This window comes from Mustela lutreola, chromosome 2 (assembly GCF_030435805.1).
Source record: "Mustela lutreola isolate mMusLut2 chromosome 2, mMusLut2.pri, whole genome shotgun sequence".
NCBI lineage: Eukaryota > Metazoa > Chordata > Mammalia > Carnivora > Mustelidae > Mustela > Mustela lutreola.
In genome coordinates, this window is record NC_081291.1 from 65,343,433 (window position 1) to 65,370,468 (window position 27,036).

A 27,036-nucleotide genomic window follows, 5' to 3' on the forward strand; every position below is an offset into this window, starting at 1 on the left:
TATTTTATGAACCAAGGTGACAGTTTAATGCTCTATAAAAAAGCAAAGTTACATATCAAATATCAAAACTCAAAAGTTTAAAAAAATCACTCATACACATATATACTTCAGAAATCACATTAACTGAAAAGGACACAATTGTCCCTGAAATGGAGACAGGCCTGGAGATCTGGGTTGCTTCACTCATTGTGACCCTCAATCTTCAGAGCATTTTCACCAAGCACCTGTATCCTCAATCAGGCACCAGAGTCTTATGCAATTGCCAGTTAGAACCTCTAGTTTCAGGAATAGCCACACCTGCAGGATACTCACGAACAGTTTATTAAGAAGCCAAAGTTCACTGAAGTCCAGTGGAATGAGTTCTCAGCCAAGCCAGATCTCCTGTTGTGATGTGGAAACGGGTTTAATATAGTCCAAAGTTACACCAGAAGTTAGAACACAATTACACTGAGAACTTAAACTCAGTCCAGAGTTCATTACTCTCAAATCACTGGTCTACATACAGGTTTTCCTTCTAATGGGATGGGACCCAATTTGCATCTTAAGGAATGCATGGTAAGCACAGAATGAGAACAAAGGGCATTTCAGTAGGAAAGGAGAGAACGAATTATGGTAACATAGCCAAGAGCATTCATTTAACATTGAGTAATCCACAAGTCTGATTCTGTGAGGGGATTATTGAAGGGAGAGCAAATCACCTGGTGTGGTCAAGACCCAGGCAGTGTACAAATAGTATAGGTTAAGGCCTGACAGAGAAGGACTTGGGATATTCTCCTAGGGGAATTTGAGTATATTCTGCAGGCAGTGGGGAGTCAATTATTAACAATGAGATAGGTTTTATGAAGAGATTTAAGGGAAATGTAAGGCTGACTTCCAACTTGTTCAGTTAAAGTGGCCACAGGACGTCCAAGCAGGTGGGGATGACTAGAAGGTGGCTAGATGTACACAGGTAATGAGGTGAGGTCTGAGGAATGGACAAAATAATTGAAAGACAGAGACCAGTCATTCTGTAAACATTCATCACAGTGCTTCTGCGTATCTTAAGGCATGGACAGAAGCTGGGCCACAGGAATGAATGAGACACATGGCCTCTGCCTCTTGCAGCTTATGACTGAACTGGAGAGAGCTTTAATGGCTACTACATAGCATTTAAGTACAGTTGGTGCTAAGTGCTGCAGAAGAAAAGCAAGGTGTCCAAGAGCACACAGAAAAGGCTGACCTAGCATGAGGCGTTGCAAAAAGCTTCCCTGTGCAAAGTATGCTTGAGCCAAACTCTGAAGGACCAATTGGACTGGGGTAGAACAGAGCGTTCCAGGCAGGGAAAAATGGTAGTTCAAAGGTACTGCATAGCAGGGAGGAAGCTGGGGAGTGGAGGAAAGGGAGAAATATGAGGCATCAAGGGCACAGAGGGCAAATGAGAACATCCAGGTAAGATTAGAGAATGGCTTATGGAGTCAAAAAGAGACGAGTCTGGCTACAGACAATAATACGGAGGAAATCAGAAGAAACACAGGTCAAGACTATATCGAGCCAGTTCTTGAAGACAGACAAGAAAATGAGGACAAACACCAGCACCAAGTGGGGGAGGACGGGGTGTAACCAGTAAGGGAAGCACATGATAAAAATGATCCACAATGGAGCTGGACTCCTGAGGTTTGATAATAGTTCAGAAAAAACATTTTCAAAAAACAGGCATCTTTTAAAAGAAATCGAATTATTTCTAAGTGTCAAATAAGCATGGTTCAATCTTAGAAAAATACCGTATATATGCAAGACGAATTGGAGAAATACAACCGGTGACAGTGATAATGCAAAACGATAACTATTAGTACAATGCTACAAATGCTCTCAGCTCTTCACAAAGTCCGTTACAAAGCAGTCCTTAGTTTTTCATCTTCCGGATGTCAGAAGTACACAAATCTAGTTAAAGTTGATTCCATGACGAGTGATACTTTAATTGGTTCCTCATGTAGATGAAATTCAGTGTGCACCACTCTATTATTCACCTGAAAGATTAAAGCACAAACTGTCACCTGAGAGATTAAAGCACTGAGCAAAAGGTTGTTAGTGAACACTACAGAAAGAAACGGCCGAACGCTATGCATTCCAGAAAGCGATGCAAATGGCACTAGAAAGAGCATGTCCCACCAAGCGCTTGGAATGCAGCACTCTAGATGAGAAAACCAGTAGACTTAGGTCCACAGAGCAGGGTTTGGTCTCGACTTGCCCTGGAATAATGGCAGGCAAGATACGAATCCTTTCTGAGCCTTGGGAACACGTGGTAAAATGAAAGGGTTGGATTATGCTATGTCCAAAGCATCCCACAGCTCTACAATCTCAGGGTTGGTTGTAAGTACATTTATCATCTGCTACCTAACGAGGCTGCATGTGCCTTTAATACAAAGGCCACACCACACTCATTTCTGGATTTTTTTTTTCTTGCTACTGTCCACTCAGCAAGTGCTTTAAAAATGAAGGGTGGCATGTGGGTGGTTCAATTGGTTAAGCGGCCAACTGCTGGTTTCAGCTCAGGTCATGATCTTGGGGTCTTGGGAATCGAGCCGCACCTCTGTAAGGAGTCTGCTTGAGGATTCTCTGTCTCCTCTTCCTCTGCCCCTCCCATGAACTCTCTCGCAAATAAATAAATCAATCTTGGGGTGCCTGGGTGGTTCAGTGGGTTAAGCCTCTGCCTTCGGCTCAGGTCATGATCTCAGGGTCCTGGGATCGAGCCCTGCATCAGGCTCTCTGCACAGCAGGGAGCCTGCTTCCTCCTCTCTCTCTGCCTCCCTCTCCGCCTACTTGTGATCTCTCTGTCGAATGAATAAATAAAATCTTTAAAAATAAATAAATCTTTAAAAATAAATAAAAATAAACGGTGTTCAGTAAAGGCTTGAAGAACACTGGTCAGCACAATTTTTCAGTTAGCTTTAGCTAAAATGAATTTCTATTTATAGTTGGTTAAATCTTTATTATAACATATTCCTGAGAAGCTGACAGGAAACTATATTCTTTAAAAAAAAAAAAAAGAAAGAAAGAAAAGAAACTATATCCTTAGAGAAACTAAGCAATATAAGATATTTGGGAATACAGGTGAAATGAGTGTCAGAATTGTTGTGGTCCCTCCCTATAACGTTTCCCCCCAAGGTCTTACCTCAAATGAGGCGAAAAGGAGTTTTAAAAGCTATTAAGCATCATAGGTAAAGTATTAGCAATAAATCTTTTGACTTTAAAGAAATAAAAATAGTGACCATACCTTGGAGGGGAGTAGAGTAGTTAATACATAATTGTGATTAGAGCATGAACTCTAGAAGCACCCTGCCCAGGCTGCAGTGCCAGCTCGGCCACTGACCAGGCCCCATCTGTCACAGTGGATACAAATCCCACACTGCCTGAGGGGTGTTGGAAGGCTTAAACGGGATTAGTATCTGTGTAGCACAGAGAACAGTAACTGATCCGGAGTGAGCCATGCAATAGATAATAGATGTTAATAGCATCTTTGTTACTATACTCTCTTTTTAAAAAATATTTTATTTATTTGAGAGAGAGAGAGTGACAGAGAGAGCGTGAGAAGGGAAGAGGGTCAGAGGGAGAAGCAGGGTCCCCACTGACCGGGGAGCCCAATGTGGAACTTGATCCCGAGGCTCCAGGATCATGACCTGAGCTACAGGCAGACGCTTAACCAACTGAGACACCCAGGTACCCCACGTTACTGTAGTCATCTACAGTCTTTTCTAATTAGCTTTCTTTGGGTGTAAAACTCTCTGATTGAGAAGAAAATTGCCCATTAATCCTGATATGATAAACAACAATAATTGGGCCATTCTCCAAACTATGGTTTGTGTATAAATCTACCATTATTGGGCACACAGGCATTCATTCAACAAATGTGTACTATGGGCTATAAACTGGAGAGACAAATGTGAGCTAGAATCGGTCTTTGAAGAAGTCCTAAGATTCCCCCTTCGAGGGGAGTGGAGTCAGGCCAAAGCTGACTGCAAGGGTGACTACAGAGCAGGCAGGAACTTGAAAGCTCACCTCAGACCCGATGTACTCGTATTGCCAAAGAACAGAAAGTGTCAATACCCATTTCCCTTAGCAGTTGACTCAGCCAACTTTTCTGAATGCTGCCATCATCAAAACTCATGATCAGCCCATCATTTCCAAGCAACTTTTCAGTATCTCTTAAGTCTTCATGGCTAAAGTCAACCTTCTCCTGAAAACGCTCTCAACAAGTGCCATTACCATTAGGACAAACAGAGCACGTGCTCCCTTGGAATTTACTTACTTTGGTGAAGAAGTCAGCGATGTGCCACTTATTTCCATACTGTTTAAAGACTGCAGACATCGCTTCAATCATCACGGACCCAGTGCGAGGGTGCCGTAAAGCAACATGATCTACAAAGCAAACAGAAGATGTTTCATCCATTTTCCTCCTCTCTTTGCACCAAACTTTGTCTTTCACCCACATTTAAACCTGGAAAATGGCTCTGAACTGAGAATACAGAAGCACAGACATGAAAAGGGGAAACACCTGAGCCTCCCAGGGGACTCCTGTGACCAGGAGTGCATAAACCTTCAAGAGAGCAATTCTTTTATATGAATTTTTAAAATAAAGCTTTTCAAATATACACAAAGGAAGAAAGCAAAGTTTAACAAATTCCCCATATAATCATCCCCTACACTCAACAGTTATCACCATTTTGCCATATTTACTTCATTTTCTCTTCTCTATTTTTTTTTTTCTAATGTCTGACTTTTGCTTTAGGATTTTAAGCTGAATATCCCTAAAACACACCCATATAGAATTCATTTTGGGGTCCTCAAAAGTTTAGTGAAATTTTTTTTATTATTAGTTAGATTAAAAAACATGAAACATGTCAGTTTAGTGTGGAAATTTGATGGGAATCCCAAATTTTACCCTCTAATTAATAAATCTAGGTTGGAACAGAAGAAAACATGGGGACATCTCTGCAACTGCAACACAGGCAAAGGTTTCTTAAAACACAAAAAGCATGAACTAGAACAAGAAAAAACTGATTAATTGAATGTTGTCAGAATTAAAAAGTTTTGTTTTTTGTTTTTGTTTTTGTTTTTTTAAAGATTTTATTTATTTATTTGACAGAGAGAGATCACAAGTAGACAGAGAGGCAGGCAGGGAGAGAGAGAGAGGGAAGCAGGCTCCCCGCTGAGCAGAGAGCCCGATGCGGGACTCGATCCCAGGACCCTGAGATCATGACCTGAGCCGAAGGCAGCGGCTTAACCCACTGAGCCACCCAGGCGCCCTGTTTTTTGTTTTTAAAAAACGAATAAAAAATAAATAAAACGAATTTTATTTATTCATTTGAGAGAGAGAGAGAGAGCGCCCAAGCATGGGGAGAAGGAGAGTGAGAAGCAGACTCCCCGCTCAGCTAGGAGCGTGATGCAGGACTCAATCCCAGGATCCTGGGATCATGACCTGAGCCAAGGGTAGTTGCTTAGCCATCTGAGCGCCCCAGACACCGCAAAACTTTTGTTTTTTGAAAGATGTTATTAAGGAAATGAAAAGCCAGCCACGGACTGGGAAAAAATATCTGTAGTACATACATATCAAAGGACTGGTATCCAGAATACATACATAATTCTTACAAAATAACAAGAAAACCGACAACCCAATAAATAATTGGGCAAAAGATATGAGCAGACATTCAGCAACAGAAGATAAATGAATGGCCAATATGTACAGGAAAAGATAATCGGCAGTCCTCCAAGAAATGCAAATTAAACCCCCAAGGCGATACTACTCCACACCCATCAGATTGTCTGAAATTTTTAAAACAGCTCAAGACAACTGATTACGAGGATGTGGAGCAACTGGAACTCTCTGACACTGCTGGCGGGAATGTAAATGATGCAACCACTCTGAAAAACCATCTTCAATTTGGCAGTTTCTTTGAAAGTCAAACACAGGGCACCTGGGTGGCTCAGTCAGTTAAGCATCTGCATTCAGCTAAGGTCATGATCCCAGGGTCCTAAGATCAAGTCCTGTATCTGGCTCCCTGACCAGTGGGGAGCCTGCTTCTCCCTCTGCTTGTGTTCTTTCTCTCTCTCTCTCTCTCTACCTGACAAATAAATAAATAAAATCTTGAAGAAAAAAAAAAACAAAAAAACAAAAAACCTCAACATAGACCTACAGTATGAACCAACCATTTCACTTTTTGGTATGTACCCAAGAAAAACAGAAATCACATGCCCAAAGACTTCCATACACGTGTTCACAGCACCTTTACTTTTAATAACCAAAAACTAGAAACAACTCAAATGTTCACCCAGTGAATGGCTGAACACATTGTGTTATATTCACACAGCTGAATACTGGTCAGAAATAAAAGGAAATGAACTGATAGATAAAGCAACAAGGATGAATCACAAAACCATTAGGTTGAGTGGAAGAAGACAGGCAGTCAGGAAACACAGATAACTATATATAATTCACGGGGCGCCTGGGTGGCTCAGTGGGTTAAAGCCTCTGCCTTCGGCTCAGGTCATGATCCCAGGATCCTGGGATCAAGCCCCACATCGGCCTCTCTGCTCAGCAGGGAGCCTGCTTCCTCCTCTCTCTTTGCCTGCCTCTCTGCCTACTTGTAATCTCTGTCTGTCAAATAAATAAATAAAATCTTAAAAAAAAAAAACTATATCTAATTCTACTTATATAAAATTCCAGAAGATGTAATCTAACCTGTGGTAACAGGAAGTACAACTGTGGTGACCCAAGGATGGGGACAGAGGCAGGGATAGATTTCAACATGAGGAAACTTGCGGGTGACAGAGGTCTTTGCTGATCTTGATCATGGTGATGGTGTCATGAATGTATATTCCCATGTGTTCGAATGGTACACGTGGGGTATATACGGCTCATACTTCAATTACACCTCCATGACGTTGTAAACAAGTCCACAGAATGTATCTGTTCAGCGTGGGAACTATACAGGAATTTCAGTATTGTCCCTCTGAGAGTAAATCTGAGTCAGAAACACCTCATCACAAAGCTTGACAATCCATCCTGTCCAGTGAGCTTTAAGCTGCACACTGTCGCTCAATAATCAGTCAAGAAATCAATTTAGCAGATTAAAACTGCCTTTTAAAAAAAATAATGGGATAAAATGGGGTATGATAAAAAATATTAAAGTGGTTCAAATGTAGTAAGGGCAGCTATGACTTACAAAACTAGTGTTACATGTATATTTGTACTTCTATATAAAATATGTAGTAGACTACAATGAATTATGTGTTTTATCAATTCTAAAACCAAAGTTTTTTTTTCCCACCAATCTGAAATCTGGATGTGCTGTATAATCTCCTCTGTGGCATAGATTAATTGGTAGTTTCTTAAGGATACAAAATAATGATATGTCTTAACAATCAAGGCATTAGATTGGGTGAAACACCACAGCTATTTCTTCCTGTGGGTTATGGCAAATAACATTTGAAAACCTCTGACCCAACACAGTCTCAACCCCTTTGAAGAATCAGGAGCAAGTCAGGAAAACAACAATCAGAGTAGCTGCCAAGTCTCTTATCAAATGATAGATTATCAATTTCTCATTGCTTTGAAAATAATCAGTGATCGTAAGTCCATGGCCATGAGGTCAGGCCTCAGGACAGATTCTCAGCCACAAAAAAATGAGTCTAATGAGTGATATTGGAGAACTTTAGACTCTGGTCGAAAGCTAGGAAATGTCCACAGATTTACGAAACAAGGTCAAATAAAATATCATTAGGACCGGGATTCTTGATATGTGCATTATGAAGTTGTTTAGAGGGGCTCCTGGGTGGCTCAGTCAGTTAAGCATCTTCTTTGGCTCAGGTTGTGATCCCAGGGTCCTGAGTCTGCTTCTCCCCCTACCAATCCACCCCCACCCCACCCCCGCTCACGATCTCTCTCCCTCTCTCAAGTCAATAAAATCTTTAAAAAAATAAAGTTGTTTAGAGAACTCTGGCCATAGAACATGAGTGGCAACCACATGACTAACTACAAATAGCCAATAAACAGGTGAAATCTTGTTGCAGTTTCTCTCCCACAGATGACATGCTTCTGTCACAAAGCAGGAGAGACAAGCTCTAGGACTCCCTGGGGTCAGGTAGCTGGTATAAATGTTTCTGGTAAGCTAAGATGACAGAAACCTGAATTTTACTGAAATCTTCCAATTATAAAAGAAAATAACTCGAAAATGTTTTAAATCTATTTTTTTCCACATGATCTTAGCCAAAAGGCTAAGAGGTGATTAAATCCATTTGTTGAATGGACAATACATCCAAATGACTCACAATTCACCCATCGACAGACCGTGTATGTATATAGATATACATATGTATACACACACATATATGTATCTTTACATATTTATCTTTCATGTGCACACACAGTAGAATATTACCCATTTATAAAAAAAGAATGAAATCTTGCCACCTGTGACAACATGAATGGACTAGAGAATATTATGCCAAGTAAAATAAGCTAGACAGAGAAAGATTGCCATATAATTTCACTTAGACAGGGAAACTAAAAACAAAGAAAAAGGGGTGCCTGGGTAGCTCAGATGTTTAAGCGTCTGACTTTGGCTCAGGTCATGATCTCAGGGTCCCGGGATCGAACCGCACATCAGGTTCTAGCCCTGCACTGGGCTCCCTGCTCAGCAGGGACTCTGCTTTACCCTCTCCCTCTCCCTCTGCTCATGCTCTCTCTCCTTCTCTATTTCTGTCACAAATGAATAAAATCTTTAAAATTAAAAATTTAAATTTTAAAAAAATTAAAGTAAAAACAAAAAAGACTCAAATACAAATGGTTTCAAATTTAAATTACAAAAGGAATCCAGCAGAAGTCCCTCTCTCTCTCCTCATCCCATGCCCAAGAAAACCAATATATCCATTTCTTGTGTATCCTTCCAGATATACACCATGTACAAAGAAGCTCATACATATTTGAGGGTACACTCATCCTCCTCCTGATCTCAGCAGCATATTATACATGCTGTTCTAGGACCTGATTTTTGTTGTTTTTGCCAGTTCATCTCGGAGATTGCTCATCATCAATAAAGAGCTTCTTCCTTTGATTAAATAGTATTTACTCTATGATTTGTCATAATTTAGTTAACTAGTCCCCTATAGATAGATGTTTAGGTTGTTCTATTATAAACAATGTCACTGCATATCGTTGCACACATGTCACTCACACATGTACTAAATAACTGGAAGATAATTATATTGGCATTTATATTTGCATTATTTGCTAGACAATGCCAAGTGGTCCTCCAAAGAAATGCTATCAATTTACAGTCCTGCCAGGAATTAATAAGTATATTCTTTACCTCTTCAACAATGGCATACATTCAAACTTTCTGATCTCTGCCAATCTGATAAAAAGAGGTACTTCAATATTGTTTGCTTTCTTCTTATAAATCGAGCATCTTCTCCAGGTTAATGGTGTTCCCTAGGAATTATCACTTAATAGCCCAAACTCAATGTTGTATTGGGTCTTTTGCTCACTGACTCACATATTAGGAAGATTCGCACCCACCTGTGTGCTCCTCCCACACAGACACCGCTGTCAGTTTTATCATATACATACATACTTTTACATACTATTTTGAACACCACATTGTGTTTTCCCTTGAACTTTAAAAAAAAAAAAATAAAAGCAACACAAAGCCAAGTCTACTGTGACTTTTTTTACTCAAGGCTTGATTTCTGGGGTTTGATCCTTTTTATCCGATGTAGTTGTAGTTCTGCTCTTTTGGGTCCACAATTTTGTCCACACCCCAAGTTATTCTTGTCAAAATGCCCAATGAATTCTGTGTCCACCTCCTTTTTTGACCTGTCAGCAGGGCCTGATTTGTTACTCCCTTCTTCTTAAAACACTTCCTGCAACAGGATTCCAGCACACCACACCCACCTGGTTTTCTCCCATGTCAGTGGGTGCTCCTTAGTCTCCATAGCTGACTCTTCTCCATCCTGACATTCTATGAATGTTGGTGCAAAACCCATGACCCCATCCAGGACTATGGCTTTAAATAACATTACAAGCTGATGACTCCCACACTTCTCTCTCCAATGCAGCTCACTCACTTGATTCCAGATTTAAACAATCAACTGCCTTCTTTGCCTGTCTGCTGGGACAGCTAATTACCATTCCAAATTCTGGATTTCCCCTCCTCCTCACATCTGCTCTTCCTGAAGTACTCCCCACAGAGGAAAAGGGCAACTTCTTTCTTCCATTTGAAAAGTCAGCCTAACTTAACCCCTGTAGATGTATGATGCCTAAGTTCAAAATTTCGGCTCTATCAGCTGCGGCTCCTGCAGTCTCTCCTAAAAATCTCCCTCCTCGGGATGCCTGGGTGGCTTAGTCAGTTAAGCATCTGCCTTGGGCTCAAGTCATGACCCTGGAGTCCTGGGATCGGGTCTCACATTGGGCTCCCTGCTCAGAGGGGAGCCTGCTTCTCCCTCTCCAACCCCACTTGTGTTCTATTTCTCTCTCTCAAATAAATAAATAAAATCTTTAAAAAAAAGTCCCCTCTCTACTGGATCATTCATTCAGCAGCTGTGCACCAGTACCGCCCATCTTTACAACAAAAACTTTGCTCCCTCATCACCATCCAGATTGTCTATTTCTCAACTCCCTTTATAGCATCAGAGTTGCTGTATCTACAGTTTCCAATTTCTTTCTTTAGCCCCCATCTCTTCAAAAATAACAAATAAGAACACAGAATAGTGCAACGAAGGCCTATGCATCCACCACCCAGATTTAACAAACAGAAAACATTTTGCTTTATCTGTTCCAGCTCTTCTCTTCTGGTGAAATACAGCTGAATCTTCCTTTGAAATTTCTCCCCAATTACCTTCTGTACTCTACCAGAAGCAGTCCCTGTTACAAAGATGTTGGCTGTTCTTTGTGCCATATTTTTATACTTTTACCACTATATGTTCAGTCATAACAGATTGTATTACTGTGTTTTCAAATCTTTATGTTAAAGGCATACAATCTGTATTGTTATAGCTGGCTTATCTTTATTCATTGTTCCATTTAAAACTTCTCCACTCTGATTCTTTTCAACTGGGGTACAGTACTTTCTACAGTATGAATAAAAACCACTTTTAGTGGTTTTTAGCTTTCCAGCCACTTCACTCTCCCTCCTATAAACAATTTCAAAGAAGTGCCCAGATTCGAGTGCTTAATGCACCCTCATTCATCCACTTTACAGTTTTAACACTGGGTCCAGTATCCAAGAAACCCCTCCATCTCTGGACAAACTGGGGCAGTTGGTCATCTCATCTCATGTATATACATGTGCAGAAGATTCCCCCATGCAGAGGTTCCCAAACTTTCTCAGTTCATGGTGCCCTTAGTGTCTTAGGAACTTTTTTTGCATTGCTCCTAAACCAAAAGATGTATCTCAGAGTTCCATTTATGCAAGCAGTTAGGTCTAAGCTCAGTATTATTATCTAAATAACTTACTGGCCACTCAGGGTGAAAGAACTCACACAAATTGAAAGACAAGTAATATTTTTATTTCATTCTTAAAGAACCATAATTACTTACTAATGTGATGTATGCACTTGTTGGACTCTGCATGGCTTTTCAACCTAGAATACCTAAGTACTTGCTTTTAAATCTCAGCAACCCTCCAAAGCCTAGTACCCCCAAGATAGGGTATCACTTAAAGAATGCAGCATAATCTAATTGTAGAAATCATAAACAACCTTCAGCTATTGACTCCCAGAATTAAGTACAGCTGTGTGACTTCACTGTGGCCCCCCAGTTTGGGGACCACAGCATTAAGGTATATATGCAGATGTGAAACTGTCGGGTCATGGGATGAACATGTCTTTAACTTTACTAGGAAGCATACATTGCTCTCCAAACAGGTAGGATTAATCTGCTCTCATCAGTGGTGTACGGAAGTACCTGTTGCTCCAATCCCCACGTATACTCGGGGTATATATACGAGTATACTCTTATACTGCCAGGCCATTTATGTGTTGTCTGATGAAATAAAAGTGGATAACCCTGAAAGATTTTAACACATATTCCAAATTTTCCACTTTGCTCCTCCAGATGTAAAACTTGATTAAAATAAAACATTTAATGCTATCCTGGGCTGATGGGAATTCATGGAAATCTCCAAGGCTCCTATTCTTCCAAACAAGGAAACTGAAACCTGAGCTCGAAGCAGAAAGTAAACATGAAACGCAGAGTTGCACCCTGTCCAAGGGACTAGGACCACCTCTAGCGAGGGCACGAAAGCCTTAAAGGTGTGCCCGGGAGATGCTGGAGTTCAGTCAGAGATTCCTGCATTCGCCTGTGATCCCAAAGAGAGTTGCAGTGGTCCACATGAATAAAAATCCTCCCTAAAGAAAAGTATTTCCTATTCGTGCTCTCAGGAGTCCCACAGACGAAGAGTCAACAAATGAACTAAGACTTCAAACACACAAACAAGCCACCATGAGGGACAATCAAAAGAAGCAACCCAAGGACTTAGGTGGGGGAAAAGGTAATGGGAATGAGTGGAGTGGAAGAAGGTAATCGGAATTAGTATTTCAAGGTTACTTGAATCATCAGGGAGTAAAAATAAGCTTTTTTAAAATTAACTTTAGGCTACTGCATAGGTATAAAATTTCAGAAGGAACCATGAGAAAAAGAATTATGGGATGTCTACCCTCCAGATCAGTAGGGGGGACAAAAATGTTAGACTAACATACTAAACTAAAAATCAAGCAAACAGGGGCGCCTGGGTGGCTCAGTGGGTTAAGCCGCTGCCTTCAGCTGAGGTCATGGTCCCAGGGGTTTTGGGATCAAGCCCCGCATCCATGGGGGGGGGTCTCTGCTCAGTGGGGAGCCTGCTTCCTCCTCTCTCTCTGCCTGCCTCTCTGCCTACTTGTGATCTCTCTCTGTCAAATAAATAAATAAAATCTTAAAAAAAAAAAAAACCAGCTATATCCTATCTAAAAGAGACCCACTTAAAACATAAAGGCGCAAAAAGGTTAATAGAAAACAGTTTGAACAGTACACCAGGCCAATATCACAAGAAAGGCACTACTTAGGGGCACCTGGGTGGCTCAGTGGGTTAAACCTTCTGCTCTCCGCTCAGGTCAGATCCCAGGGTCCTGGGATCGAGCCCCGCATCGGGCTCTCTGCTTAGTGGGGAGCCTGCTTCCCCCTCTCTCTCTGCCTGCCTCTCTGCGTACTTATGATTTCTTTCTGTCAAATAAATAAATAAAATCTTAAAAACAAAAAAGCACTACTTGGGACAGTAGATTCACTAAAGAGTGCTTAAAGCATTTTGTCTTATTTCTTCTATATATTTCACCACAATTCTAAAATTGTATGGCTCTACTCAAGTTGTGTCAAAATAAAGCAAAACCACTGGGACTACAGAAGAAACAGGCCTATCAGTAATATAACGTATGGACACGCTTATCTCTGATACTGGCAGGTCAAAGAGACAAATTTAGTGGAGACACAAAACAACTGAACACAATTATGCTTAACTGATAGAAATATTTAGAGCCCTGCATTCAACAAGTGCAGAACATTTATTCTTCATTAAGCACACACAAAGTATCTAGGAGATACCAGATGCCATCAAAAAAGTTTACCAGAGGGGTGCCTGGGTGGCTCAGTCAGTTAAGTGTCCGACTCTTGGTTTATCTCAGTGTCTGTGAGATGAGCCCTGCGTTGAGCTCCCTGCTCAGCATGGAATCTGTCTGAAAATTCTCTCCCTCTGCCCACACCGCCCCCAACCAGGCACACACACTCTCACTTTCTCTCCCTAAAAAATAACTAAATCTTCAAAATTAAGGGAAAAAAAAAGTTTACTAAAGACCAAGGCATAACCCAAGTCTCAACAGATTTTAAATCCGTATTGTAGGGGCACCTGGGTGGCTTGGTTGGCTGGGCGTCTGCCTTCGGCTAAGGTCATGATCCTAGGGTCCTGGGATCAAGTCCACATTCGGCTCCCTGCTCAGCAGGAAGTCTGGTTCTCCCTCTGCCTCCTGCTCATGCTCTCTCTCTCTCAAATAAATAAAATCTTTAAAAAAAAAATCAGTATCGAAGTCTATATTCTTTCTCAGTTCCTCGCACAAATGAACCAGATGTCAATAACAAAAGGACAAATTTTAAAATCCCAACACAGAAATTTAGAGACATAGTTCTAACACATACAAGAACAATGGAAACCTAAGAACTCTTAGAACTGAAGGATAAAAATGTTCCATGTTAAAATGCGAAGGACAGAGTGAAAGCAGTGCTCAGAAGGAATAAGAGCTCTAAAAATGCTTCTATTTTTTTAAAAGATCAAAAACAATAAGCTAAGCTGAAACAGCTGGGGAAAGAAGAGTAGCATAAACACCCCCAAAAAGAAGACCAATGGGAACGAGAGTCAAAATTAACGAAACCAAAAACAGATATGAGAGGGGATTAACAAAAGTAAAGACAGGTTCTTAACTGAAGACACCACTGGCAAGACTGATAAAGAGTAAAAGAAGAAAGCCACAAATACCAGAGATAAAAGGGGCATTACTATCGATTGACTGGACATTTCACATGATTAAAGATGTAATGAATCCTGGGCCAAGAAATGTGAAAATAAATTTTTATTTTTCTCCCACGGAGAAGCCAGTTCTCCCGGCATTATTTACCAAACAGCCCATTCCACCCGGATCAGCAATGGCTTTTTTGTCACCTACTTTCCCTGCATATCTGGTTCTGCCTCTAGGTTCTCTTCTATCCCAGTGGTCTCTCTGTCTATACACAGAGTTTTTGATACTGCTGTATGACGAAGTATTCATAGCTTACAACACAAAACCTCTCAAACATCTGCAGAGCTCACTCTTGCTCGTGTCCCCCAAGTGTCTACACAACGATCAGCTTCCCAGATATACATCTGTTTTAAAACTGCAATCTCTAGGGCGCCTGGGTGGCTCAGTGGGTTAAGCCTTTGCCTTCAGCTCAGGTCATGATCCGAGGGTCCTGGGATCAAGCCCCGCATCAGACTTTCTGCTCAGCAGGGAGACTGCTTCCCCCTCATTCTCTGCCTACTTGTGATCTGTCAAATAAATAAATAAGATCTTTAAAAAACAAAAACAAAAAAACTGCAATCTCCACTCCTGCCCTGGGACACTCCCTATATCCCTTGCCCCTGCATTATTTTTCTCCATAGTAATAGTCACGCAACATACTTTATTTCTAGTAAACATTCCACTGAAAAGTAACCATCGCACAGAAAACTGAAAAGTTTTATATTTAGGGATATAAAACAGCTCAATACATTTCCATAAAATGAACACTCCCTATAACTGGTGCCCTCATCAAGAAACAAGATGGGGCCAGAACTCCAGGAGTCTCCTTCTTGCTCCCTCTGGTCCTGAGCACCACAAACACGGCACGCGGGAGGGCAAGCACTATCCTGACCTCTGACACCACAGGTCAGTTTCGACTGTTTTTGAACTTTATACAAATGGGATCATAAAGTAGCACAATATGTAGTTTCTCGATGTTTATTGTCTGTCTCCAACTAGCACATAAGTTCTGAGGAGGGGGAGGTATTTAGTTCTTCTATTCAATACTGTGTCTCTAGTCCTTAAACACACAGAGCCCAGCACACAGTCATAAAATGCACACATTCAATAAAACTGGAACATGAAGTTCCTCACCTTGGCCTTTAACTGCTCCATATAAATTCTGTGGTTGGTTGGCATCAGCAGCTCATTTCTTTTAGTACATGTATGGCATACCACAATATGTTCGATGGTCATCTGGGCTGTTTCTAGTCTTTGATGACTTCAAATAAGGCTGCTATAGACATCTGTGTGCCAGTCTCTGGGAGGCAACGTGCTTTCATCTCTCTCGGGTAAATAACCAAGGAGTGAAATCTTACATCTCACTTTAATGGGGCTGTTTTTCACATCTTACCACTAAGTATGTTTCATTTTAAGTTGTACCCCTATGTTGCTTTGTTTACATTTCTTCACTACAATTTATCTTGAAGTCCATATGCATTTTTTAAAAAAGATATTTATTTATTTGAGAGACAGAGAAACAGAGAGAGAGGGAACACAAGAGGGGGAGAGGGAGAAGCAGGCTTCCCGCTGAGCAGGGAGCCGGAGTGGGGCTTGATCCCGAGACCCTGGGATCATGACCTGAGCTGAAGGCAGCTGCCTAACAACTGAGCCACTCAGGCACCCTCCATATACATTTTTTTTTTTAAAGATTTTATTTATTTTATTTGAGAGAGAGAGAGAGATCACAAGTAGGCAGAGAGTCAGGCAAAGAGAGAAGGGGAAGCAGGCTCGCCACTGAGCAGAGAGCCCGATGCGGGACTCAATCCCAGGACCCTGGGATCATAACCTGAGCCTAAGGCAGTGGCTTAATCCACTGAGCCACCCAGGCGTCCCACTCCATATACATTTTTATAAATTGCCTTAATCCTCTTGAAAGAAGTTAAGATAAAAACATTTAAAGGGGGCTCCTGGGTGGCTCAGTGGGTTAAAGCCTCTGCCTTCGGCTCAAGTCATGATCCCAGGGTCCTGGGATCGATCCCCACATCGGGCTCTCTGCTCCACGGGGAGCCTGCTTTTTCCTCTTTCTCTCTGCCTGCCTCTCTGCCTACTTGTGATCTCTGCCTGTCAAATAAATAAATAAAATCTTTAAAAAAAAAAAAAAAAACATTTAAAGGGGGTCATCTGGCTGGCTTAGTTGGTAGAGTATGTGACACCTGATCTCCAGGTTGTGAGTTCAAGCCCCATGTTGGGTGTAGAGATGACTTAAAAAAAAAAAAAATAAAGGCCAGCGAAAGAAATGTCCTTGACCTCTTAATTCTAACTCTCCTCCAAGTGCACCAAGTGAAGGGATGGCTCTTCACACACAAGATTCTTTTGGACCTTACCTTATTATTAATAATAATAGTATTAGTAATGAAGTAATGATGATTATAATATTATTAGCATAATGTATTAGTAATAACAGTAGCTAATTTCCTTTTTTGGATTTATTATGCTAGTTATTATGATAAGCATGTCTGCGGCTATATAACTCAATTTCCATAACATCTCAATGACATAAGTAAATTCCATCATTCCCACTTTACATGAAGAAACTGATATATCTAGAGATAAAAAAATACTGAAGTTCTCCAACATAGCAAATGGCAGAACTAGCTTTTGGGCCAAGACCTTTTTCACAGGAAAGCCAATGATCTTATTTACCATGTGATCCTTTGCTCAGAGGGTCATACCTTCCCAGAAGAAATGGACAGTAAGATGTCAACCTGTCATCTCTGAAAAGTGAGAACATGTGTAAAGAGAGATGGGTACGTGAAGAATTCTCCTTATACATGTCAATTTGTAAAGCACTGATAATTTATAAATTAAAAAAAAAAGATATGCATGACCCAGACTTTCTGAAAGAAAAGTGCATGTCACTGTCATCTACCCTCATGTCTCACCTGCCTGGGTGGGATAGATGATGAAATAATCACTGAAGGTGGGCAGCCTCCTCTTCTCAGCTACGTCATCAGACTCCATGGGTTCATCATCTGTCTCGACACCGCTGTCTCTTTTCTCTGTTTGTTGAAGAACAAAAGGACAAACTACAGTAATACACCACAGATACCAGGAGCCCTCACTCCAAGTCCCAATGAGCTTGTATCTCCACAAGAGACAGAAATATCCACAGAAGCTACAGAGATTGGATGTCAGCCCCACAGGCCACCTGGCAACCCATGGATGGTGGGATGGCCCTTGGAAACTGCACACATCTCTCTCTGACATGAGGTCCCCTGCCCCCACTAATGATGTGAGGGACTTAAACCCTTCCTCAGCCCAAGCTCCCCTTCTATCCCTTCCTCCCAGCCGAAAGGCCCTACTACACTACACGACTAAAGTCACATCAGCTGAGGGGCCTCTGATTTTAAAGAAACAAATAGGGGCGCCTGGGTGGCTTGGTCATTAAGCGTCTGCCTTCAGCTCAGGTCATGATCACAGGGTCTTGGAATCGAGCCCCGCATCGGGCTCCCTGCTTCGTGGAAAGCCTGCTTCTCCCTCTCCCACTTCCTCTGCTTGAGTTCCCTCTCTTACTGTGTCTCTCTCTATCAAATAAATAAATAAAATCTTTAAAAACAAAAACAAATATTTTGAACTTCTTTTTCTTTTCGTAATCATCCGGATAAGAATTTCTTAGAAACATGACTGTCACAAAGAAGTCTTCACTTACCTCCTCTGCAGGCCTGGATGATAAAGATCTTTGGCTTCTCCTGTAGTGCTGGACAATTTTTATTATTAAACATTTCAAAAATGTCCTCTAGGCTGACTTTTTCACCATCTTCCATTTTAATAAAGCCTTTCTCTCCGTGGGACATAAGGGTAACAAGGCAACAGCCAACATCATCTTTACTTTCATTGAGTCCATCACGAAATGATCTTATTTTCTCAATTAACTCCTGTAAAATAGGTTAACATATTCAAAAGAACTAGAGGTAAGAAAAACCAGAAATGCCAGAGACAGCCCCTTTCCTAGGCAATCTGAAGACATAGCAAATATGAAAAGAAATCACAACTGAAACAGGATTAGTATGAGATAAACACCACTTCCTTAACTTGTTTCCCTTTCAGTTGATTTCTTCTTGTGCCGCTGGTTCTTTTTTGACAGAATTGGGGCATTACCAATTCTCTACCACAAAATACAACAAAATGACAGCTCTCCAACAGGCTAGTGTATGTAGATTTTATATCATTAGCTTGTTTTAACATATAAAAGTTGTTATTCTCTAAAACTAATGCCCTCAAAAAGCTAGAAATGGAAGGGAATGGAAGTGTCTACCAATAATATACACCTGCCAGAACTTATGGGGAGACTTCATCAGAACCAAGCCCCCCAGAGAGAGAAGCAAGGCAGGAATGACTGCTACCACTGCTCCCATGCCCCTCATAGCCAAGATCCCAGCTCCTCGCTTCAATAAAGTGAGTAAAAGTTAAATGAAGTCCATCTCACACCTGTCAGAATGGCTAAAATTAACCATTCAGGAAACAAAAGATGTTGGTGAGGATACAGAGAAAAGGGAACCCTCTTACACTGTTGGTGGGAATGCAAACTGGGCAGCCACTCTGGAGAACAGTGTGGAGGGTCCTCTAAAAGTTAAAAATAGAACTACTTTATGACCCAGCAATTGCACTACTACATATTTATCCAAAGGATACAAACTCAGTGATCCAAAGGGGCACATACGCTCCAATGTTTATAGCAGCAATGTCCACAATGGCCAAACTATGGAAAGAGCCCGATGGCCATCAACAGATGAAAGGATAAAGATGATGTGATATATGTGTGTGATGGAGTATTACTTAGCCATCAAAAAGAATGAAATCTTGCCATTTGCGAGGACATAGATGGAACTAGAGAGTATTATACACTAAATAAGTCAGTCAGAAAAAGAAGTATCACATGATTTCACTCAGAAGTGGAATTTAACAAATGAAACAGATGAAAATAGGGGAAGGGAAGGAAAAATGAGATAAAAACAGAGGGCGGCAAACCAAAAAAGACTCCTAATCATAGGAAATAAACTGGGGGTTGCTGGAGGGAGGTTGGTGGAGGGATGAGGTAGCTGGGTGATGGGCATTAAGGAGGGCACCGGATGTAATGAGCACTGGGTGTTACGTGCAACTGATGAATCACTGACCTCTACCTCTGAAACTAGTGATACACTGTATGTTAATTAAATTGAATTTACATCAAGAATATTTAAAACGAAGTCTAAATATGGGAAATAAAGAGCTAAAATTCATTACTTACAAATACCATGACTATCTGACTATCTAGAAATATAAAATAATCAACCAATACTGGAACTAGCGACCAGACATCTGGCCAGACGCAAGATTAACTCATAAAGATCTAACGCTTCCCCCGACCAGTTACCTGGCAACAACGATTAATTTTTTAATGTTTTTTAAAGATCTTATTTATTTGAGAGAGAGACTACAGAGAGCAAGCATGAGCAGGGGGAAGGGCAGAGGAAGAAGCAGACTGCTCGGTGAGCAGGGAGCCGCATGTGGGACTTGATCCCAGGACCCTGAGATCATGACCTGAGCTGAAGGCAGACACTTAACTGAGGTACCCAGATGCCCTGGCAACAATCACTTAAACCACATAACGAAAAGGGGGTCCCGTTCATGGTCACACCCAAACAAGGACAATACCTAGGAATAAGCCTAAGAAACACACATTACCTAAATGAAGAAAAGGAAAGCTTTAGGGAAGAGGCAACATACACCATGACAAGCCCATGCTTCTGTTAATACTATTAATTTGCCAATTCTCTCCAAATGAATCTCTATTCCATGTCATGGCAATCAAACTCCCAAAGGATTTCAGGGGAATTTAACCAGATTATTCTCAAGCTCACAGAGAACAGATGATGTTCAGGAAGTGTCAAGAATATTCAGAAGTCAAAAAGGAGGGGGATAAAAAAGGAGGTCTAGGTCATATCAGACATCAAAATGTCTTAAAAAAAAAAAAAAAGAAAAAAATCACAGTGAGTGAAACTGTGATTTAATGGCAGAAGTATAAACAAATATATGAATGGAATATTTTAGATTCTAGAAACCAATCAAATTGTATACAGGACTTTATTTCACAATAAAGGTGGAGTTTCAAATATGTGGGGGAAGGACACATCATTCAGTAGATGCTGAGACAGCTGACTATCCATCTGGACATATGGCAAAGCCTCTTACCACGCAGTTAGCAAAAAAATAAAATTCCAGAGACTTAGAAAGGAAACCTTAAATTATACAAATAGTACATAAAAATAATTTAAACATTTTTTAAGTTGGGAAGGCATGGGATTTGATCAAGACACCAAAACCAAAAAGCCGCCAAGAAAGATTGACATGTTTACTCACAAAAAAATTTAAAAAGACTTCTATACAACTTAAGACAACAACAAAAATCCAAAGACAAGTAACAGAGACAAGAGAAAAATATTTGTACTACATTTTGTAAATGAATAAAGTCCAGAAAAATAACTCTAAAAGCAGGAAAAAGATGACCCAGTAGGAAAAAGGGCAAAGGAAACAGAACCATTTATAGAAGGAAAATAAGGGCCAAAAGATGTCTAACCAAATTAATAATCTGGAAAATGAAACTAAGAACAATGAAATACTTTGCCAGTAAAACTGCTAATATTTACAAATAAACTAAACATTGCCAGGATGCAGGAAAAGCAGCCACTGGAGCCCCCTAAGAGAATAAACGAAAGGAACATTGGCAGTATCTGTCATCTGATTCAAAACCATGCAATATGTAAGAGATTCTGGCACAATCCTTGGGGAAAGTGAAAGAGTCTATTTTTACCTCTGAAACTATGATAAAATCAAAGCTTACTGGGCAGTTGCTCTTCTGCGCATTTTGACACAGCTCATTCATTATCACCATAGCCCTCCAAGACAAGTCACTCTCATCAACCCCGATTCCGGGAGAGAAAAGTAGTCAATTTCTGGCAGGGCTCCTGAAAACTACGGCATTATGGACTTCTGGAGCCAGAAAATTCTTTGCTGAGGGGGCTCTTCCCCCACTAGAGGCCAGCAGTACCCTCCAGGTGAGACAACCAGAAATGTCTTTACACATGGCCAAATGAGGGGGACAAATCAGGCCCGTCCCATGAGAACCAGATTTAAGAGAACTAGGAAGAGACAGGATTCCCGCTCAGGCAATCTACGTGGAATCCGAAGCCCCTGCTGCGCTGTTCCTTGACATTCATTAGCAGAGACTCCTGGGATCTAGGAAGGGCTTTCCTATGTTACTACCCCTAAAAAAGGCTAGGTCTAGGTCAAGACTAAGCTAGGGTTCAAAAGTTCCCACCACGGCTCTTCCACATTATTTTTTCAGTATCATCTAGTTAGGTCACAATGCAATTCCTCCCAGGATTATCAACTCCCTCTCTACACCTCTTCCAGGTTCCACGTGAATCCTGCAAGGACCCACACTGCTAGAATGCAAGAAACCAGCCTCCTGGTGACTTCTCAAAGGGATTTCTAGGTCTTTCCTGCTCCCAAAGGCTCTGGAAATTGCCTACTCCAGACTCACGCCCTGTCCTTGGGCCTCCTTGCCCATCTTGCTTAGAATGCCTTCTTAGCACAGACCTGTACCCCTGGGGATAAAAATATATGTTTATAAAAAATAAAAAATTAAAAAAAAAAAAAAGAATGCCTTCTTGGGTCCCCTTCCCTCTTCAACTGCGTAGCCCTAGCCAAGACTGGAGCCCAAGAGGTCCCTGCTTGACTGGAAGTGGAGACAGGGTATCACACACTTAAGATTACAAAAGCATCAGGAAGTTTATGAAGACATTCATGGGATTGCTCAGCAAGCCCTGGTTCTTGCCAGGAGTTAAAACCCAGTATTTTTTTTTTTTTTTAGATTTATTTATTTATTTGAGAGAGACAGAACATGAGCAGAGGGAGGGGCAGTGAGAAGGGAGAGAAATCCTAAAGCAGACTCCCCCACCGAGCATGGAGTCAGACGTAGGACCCTGAGTGGAAACCAAGAGTGAGATGCTTAACTGACTAAGCCACCCAGGTGCCCCTCCAAAACCCAATTTTAAAAAATAAAATAAAATAAAGGAAAATTATAAGTTACATTTTTTCATTTTTGTTTTTAATTTTACCATTTTATTAGGATCGATGCACTGTGTGTGCTCAAACCGGCACTGGCCAAGCCACTCCTCCATTAGACAGATGTCCCGGTGAGCCCCAGGTCTGTTCTTCTCCACGCACATGACGAAAGCCTTCCGCTTGCCTCTCAAGTCATAACAGTCCTATTTTCCAAGAAAGCCAAAAACATTTAAATCAAATGAAACTCAGAAATCCAAACACATCACGATATGAAATAATGAATTTCTTTTAGGATCAATGGTGAGGTTTCCCAGTTCAGATCAGAGCTGCAACAGGGACTGTCTCTTATTAGTCATGGAAGGAGGGTGCGGGGAGGCGTGACTAGACTTATCCTTTTTTCAAATATCTTCCCTGCACTAGGACTAATAGGCCAATCTCAATTTTAAATGCCTATGTATAGTTATCACTATCCCTTTAAGGAAACATAGCAGACAGAGGAGTAGAGTAAATGACCACACAGGGCTGTAGTCATCCAAATCTAGAATAGGGGACATTCTACAGACAACCTGCTTTCTTCAATAAGTAAACAATAAGAAAAGTATCCTAAGCTAAGAGGAGAAGTATCCTAAGCTAAGAGCCTTAAGACACCAAAGCAATAGGCTATAATAATTGTGTTGACTTTGTATGAGTCCACATCCTGATTCAAACAACACATCTGAATTCTGGAACAATGGAAAGAAATTTTTAAAATAAATAAAAATTAAAAAACAAAACAAAACAACAACAAAAAACACCTGCAAAAGACAGGACCCAATCCATGAAATCTGAATTCCAACTGCATCTTTGCACACACTAAGGAAGTTGTTTTTAGGTAGAATAACGGTACTGCGGTTGTTTTGAACCAACCTCTTTCTCATACTAAAGATTTAGAGGTTCATACTAAGGTATCTGTAGATGAATGTGATAGGTTATTTGGATTTGCTTTAAAATAATGGGGCTGGGAACCAGGCAAAACAAGATTGGCTCTAAGTTACTAATTTGTTGAAGCAAGGTCATTAGTATATCGGGCTGGAGTTTGAGAGATTTGTCTTTCTATTCTATTTTAGTATTTGCTGAAAATTTACATCATAAAACTTAAAATAAGCAAACAAACCCTACAATCAGCAATTTAAATAGCCATCCATCCAAGGCCACACAGCCTGTTATCCTCGAACCCCCAGTGCCTCATTTATCCTGATTTATAAAACAGAAATAACAGCAGTGTATACCTTGTTTGGCTAATGAAGGCAGATGGTTTTAAATGGCTCATGTTTATCTTTCACAATCATAACAGAAAGCACTGAGATCTGACCACCTGAGACAACCATACAGATAATTTCATTTAACCAACAAGAGCAGCATAAAAAATATTCCAATGTCAGCTAAAATGGCTAAGTACCCTCATTCCAAACCAGTGTGTAGTGCTGGAGAAAGAGCAAAAATATTTACCAGTTCGCCATCCACACAATCATAGCTTCTCTTTGGAATCTTTCTTGGAATCTCTGAATGAATTTTCATGGAAAGAGAATAAAACAGAAAAAGGGCATGACTGCATTATTTTTTCCACATTTTTTTTTCCCCCTTTTCAATCAATCCACTGTCATTCCTGTTTACAGGAAGCTCTTCCCAGGGAATTCTGTTGTCTCTTAGGCTTTCAGGTCCAGCAGGCTTCAACCTCACTTTAGAACAGGTTCCTTGGATTATGAAACTTTCAAACTCATACAAGGCTAGAAACCTAAAAAAGACCTCCCTTAGACCCAGTTAGGTGCAAGGGCAGAAAGACAGGCAATCAATAAAAAGGACAAGGTGTAATTGCTTGACATTACTGCACTTGTACTTCCTGAAGAGGAGAGCAAGACGTAATAAAGGGAACTAGTTGTTGTTTTTTTTAAATTTAACATAATCTCTTAGCATTTAATTCAAATATTTATTGGGTGCATTCAACAGTGCACAGCCATAATCTTGCGTAGTCTGGATGATTCTGGAAAAAAAAAAACAACCCACTTTGCCAATAGTAAGAGAGACTCAAAGCCTAAAGAACTGAGAACACCTGAAGTGCTCGAGTGATGGGGCTGGTACAGGTGACGAAAAGCAGGGAGAGCCAAGCCTCGTCCGGGCCGGCAGGCTGCCCACTTGCCACGGCGGGTGTTCGGTGAGCCGTCACCGTTGTGATCCGCTCATTACAAATATAAACACCACCAGCAACGGTAACACACCTCAAAGCTCAGTCAGATCGTAAGCACGCTAATGGCAGTCACCCACGGTGTATTTTAGAGTCTACATCGATGGCTCCCATGTAAGTGCTGCTTTCTCTGTCTCACACGCACTTAAGTGTGCATATGTTTATTAAATCTGGAGGGAGGAACCCCCTCCCTTAACCTGTTAGATACTGCATTTCTTGACCATAAGCCACATCTTCCTGGGATTAATGGCAAATAGTCCCATGGTGCGCAAGAACAGGAGCCCTTCGCCCCACTCATGCCCTGGAGATGCTACAGCGGGAATTCCAATACCGCGCTGCTCGCTACATCATTTGGAAACCTCCCACATCATCATCTCTTGAAGGTACATGTTAACAAAGCATCTCAGGCCTGCTGAGTCGATCTGATCTCTGAGCCCACCCCAAAATGTGCTGGTAGACCCTGATGGCTGCTCTTCGATGGGTCATTCGCATTCCGCGCTCGGGAACCGCGACTCTCGGGGCTGCTTGCCCCCTCGCCCCCCCGCCCCCCAGCTCCCACTTCCCGCCGCGCGTCACCGGGTCCCAGGGCGCCCGCCGGCTCTTCGCTCTCCACCCTAGTCAAACCGGGCGTCCCGTTCCCGAGCCAAGCCCGGAACCCCGGGGGCAGCCGGGCCAAACCCCGCGCTTACGCGGGCCGGGCCCCCCATCCCCAGTACCCCCGGGTCACCAGGCCCCGCCCGCAGCCCGGGTACCTGGCCGCCCCCAGCTCACCCCGGTCGTCGGCGTCCCCGGCGCCCTGCCAGCGGCGGAGCAGGTCGGCGCGGCGGAGCTGCTGCAGCACCTTGACGAGGACGCGCGACGCGGAGGCGGGCTCGCAGTAGTGCTGCACCAGGAGACCCGCCAGCCTTTCCTTGCTGTTGCCCGCCAGCTCCAGCCGCAAGGGGGTCACGCGCGGCTCCTCATCCACAGACTTGAGGAAGATGCGGAAGTAGCTCAGCTCCTGCGGGGACAGCAGGTCCAGGGTCTCCTGCACGCGGCTCTGCAGGTCCACTGCCGCGGTGATCGGAGGCGCCCGGAGGCCGTTGGACTCCGAGCGCCCGCAGCTCTCCAGGCCTCTCTCCATCACCACCCAAAGGTGCCGAAACGCCCGGACCGGAGGGACCCACCGCCGAGGTCAGCGCCCCGCAGACCGCGCACGGCTGCCGCTTCTCCGCTTTGTTTTGTAAAACGGAGGCGTTTCCGCCCGCTTCTGCAACAGCCAAGCGCGCTGGCCGCGGTGACCGGGACTCTCCCGCGGGGTTTCCTCTCCCGCCCCGCCCCGCTCTCGAGGCCCCGCCCCCGCCCCGCCAGACCGGGTTAACCCTTGGAGCTGGTTTAGGAAGTCAGGTGGGCTCCTCGGTGGCTCTCTTCCACGGCTGCGCGTCAGGGTCACCTGGGTGACTTTTAAAAAACTACTCGTGCCCAGGCCGCAACCTAGCCTGATTACATTCGAATTTCCGGGTGGCAGACCCAGACATTAGCAGCTTTTAAAGCTCTTCAGTTGATTCCAATGTGCAGCCTCCTTTGAGAACCACTGATCTTAGATCCAGAGTGTTTATCAGCTATTTAATCCACTGGCTCCTACTTGGAAGAACCACTGGGAAGACCTTGGACGCTAAAATAACACCTAGAGACTACTGCATTCAACCAGCTTATTTTGGAGATGGGAGTGGTGGAAAAATTGAGACTTGAGAATTTGAAGGTAACAAGTAGTTGGAAATGCACAGTGCTCAGCCTGGGGGGCATGGAAGGGACACTGCTTTGGGGAGCAAATCTCGGCTTGGCAACTGCCCACTGCTGTCACTGCCATTAGGTTCTCTGATTTGATAAGGCCCTCAAGAACTCAAAATTACTTAACCCTGTGGGAGATCTGGTGAAGGAATCTCAGGACCTTGTCTGCATCCTAATTCCAGTTCACCAACTGTTAAAAAAAAAAAAAAAAGTTTTCCTTTCTTTTCAAGATTTAATTTTTTTAAAAAATATATGAGAGTGAGTCTGCCCACCCAGGTTGGGGGAGGGGCAGGACTCTTCAAACAGACTTCCGGCTGCGCAGGAGCCCGTGGCGTTTTCATCCCACAGCCCTGAGATCATGACCTGAGCCCAAACCAAGGGTCAGAGGCTTAAGCAAGTGAGCCACC

The 27,036-nt window shown here is 42.3% G+C and overlaps 1 protein-coding gene across 1 annotated transcript; it reads right to left on the reverse strand.

Moving 5' to 3' along the window:
* Positions 1-26,187, reverse strand: LOC131824346 (caspase-14-like). Its single transcript, XM_059162016.1, has 7 exons — positions 25,631-26,187; positions 24,127-24,179; positions 22,692-22,841; positions 18,242-18,467; positions 17,475-17,591; positions 4,286-4,395; positions 1-2,006 (listed from the first exon to the last, which is right to left on the reverse strand). The coding sequence occupies exons 1-7, from the start codon at positions 25,980-25,982 to the stop codon at positions 1,905-1,907; spliced, it is 1,110 nt and encodes a 369-aa protein (XP_059017999.1). The 5' UTR covers positions 25,983-26,187; the 3' UTR covers positions 1-1,904.
* Positions 26,188-27,036: the final 849 nt, after the last annotated feature.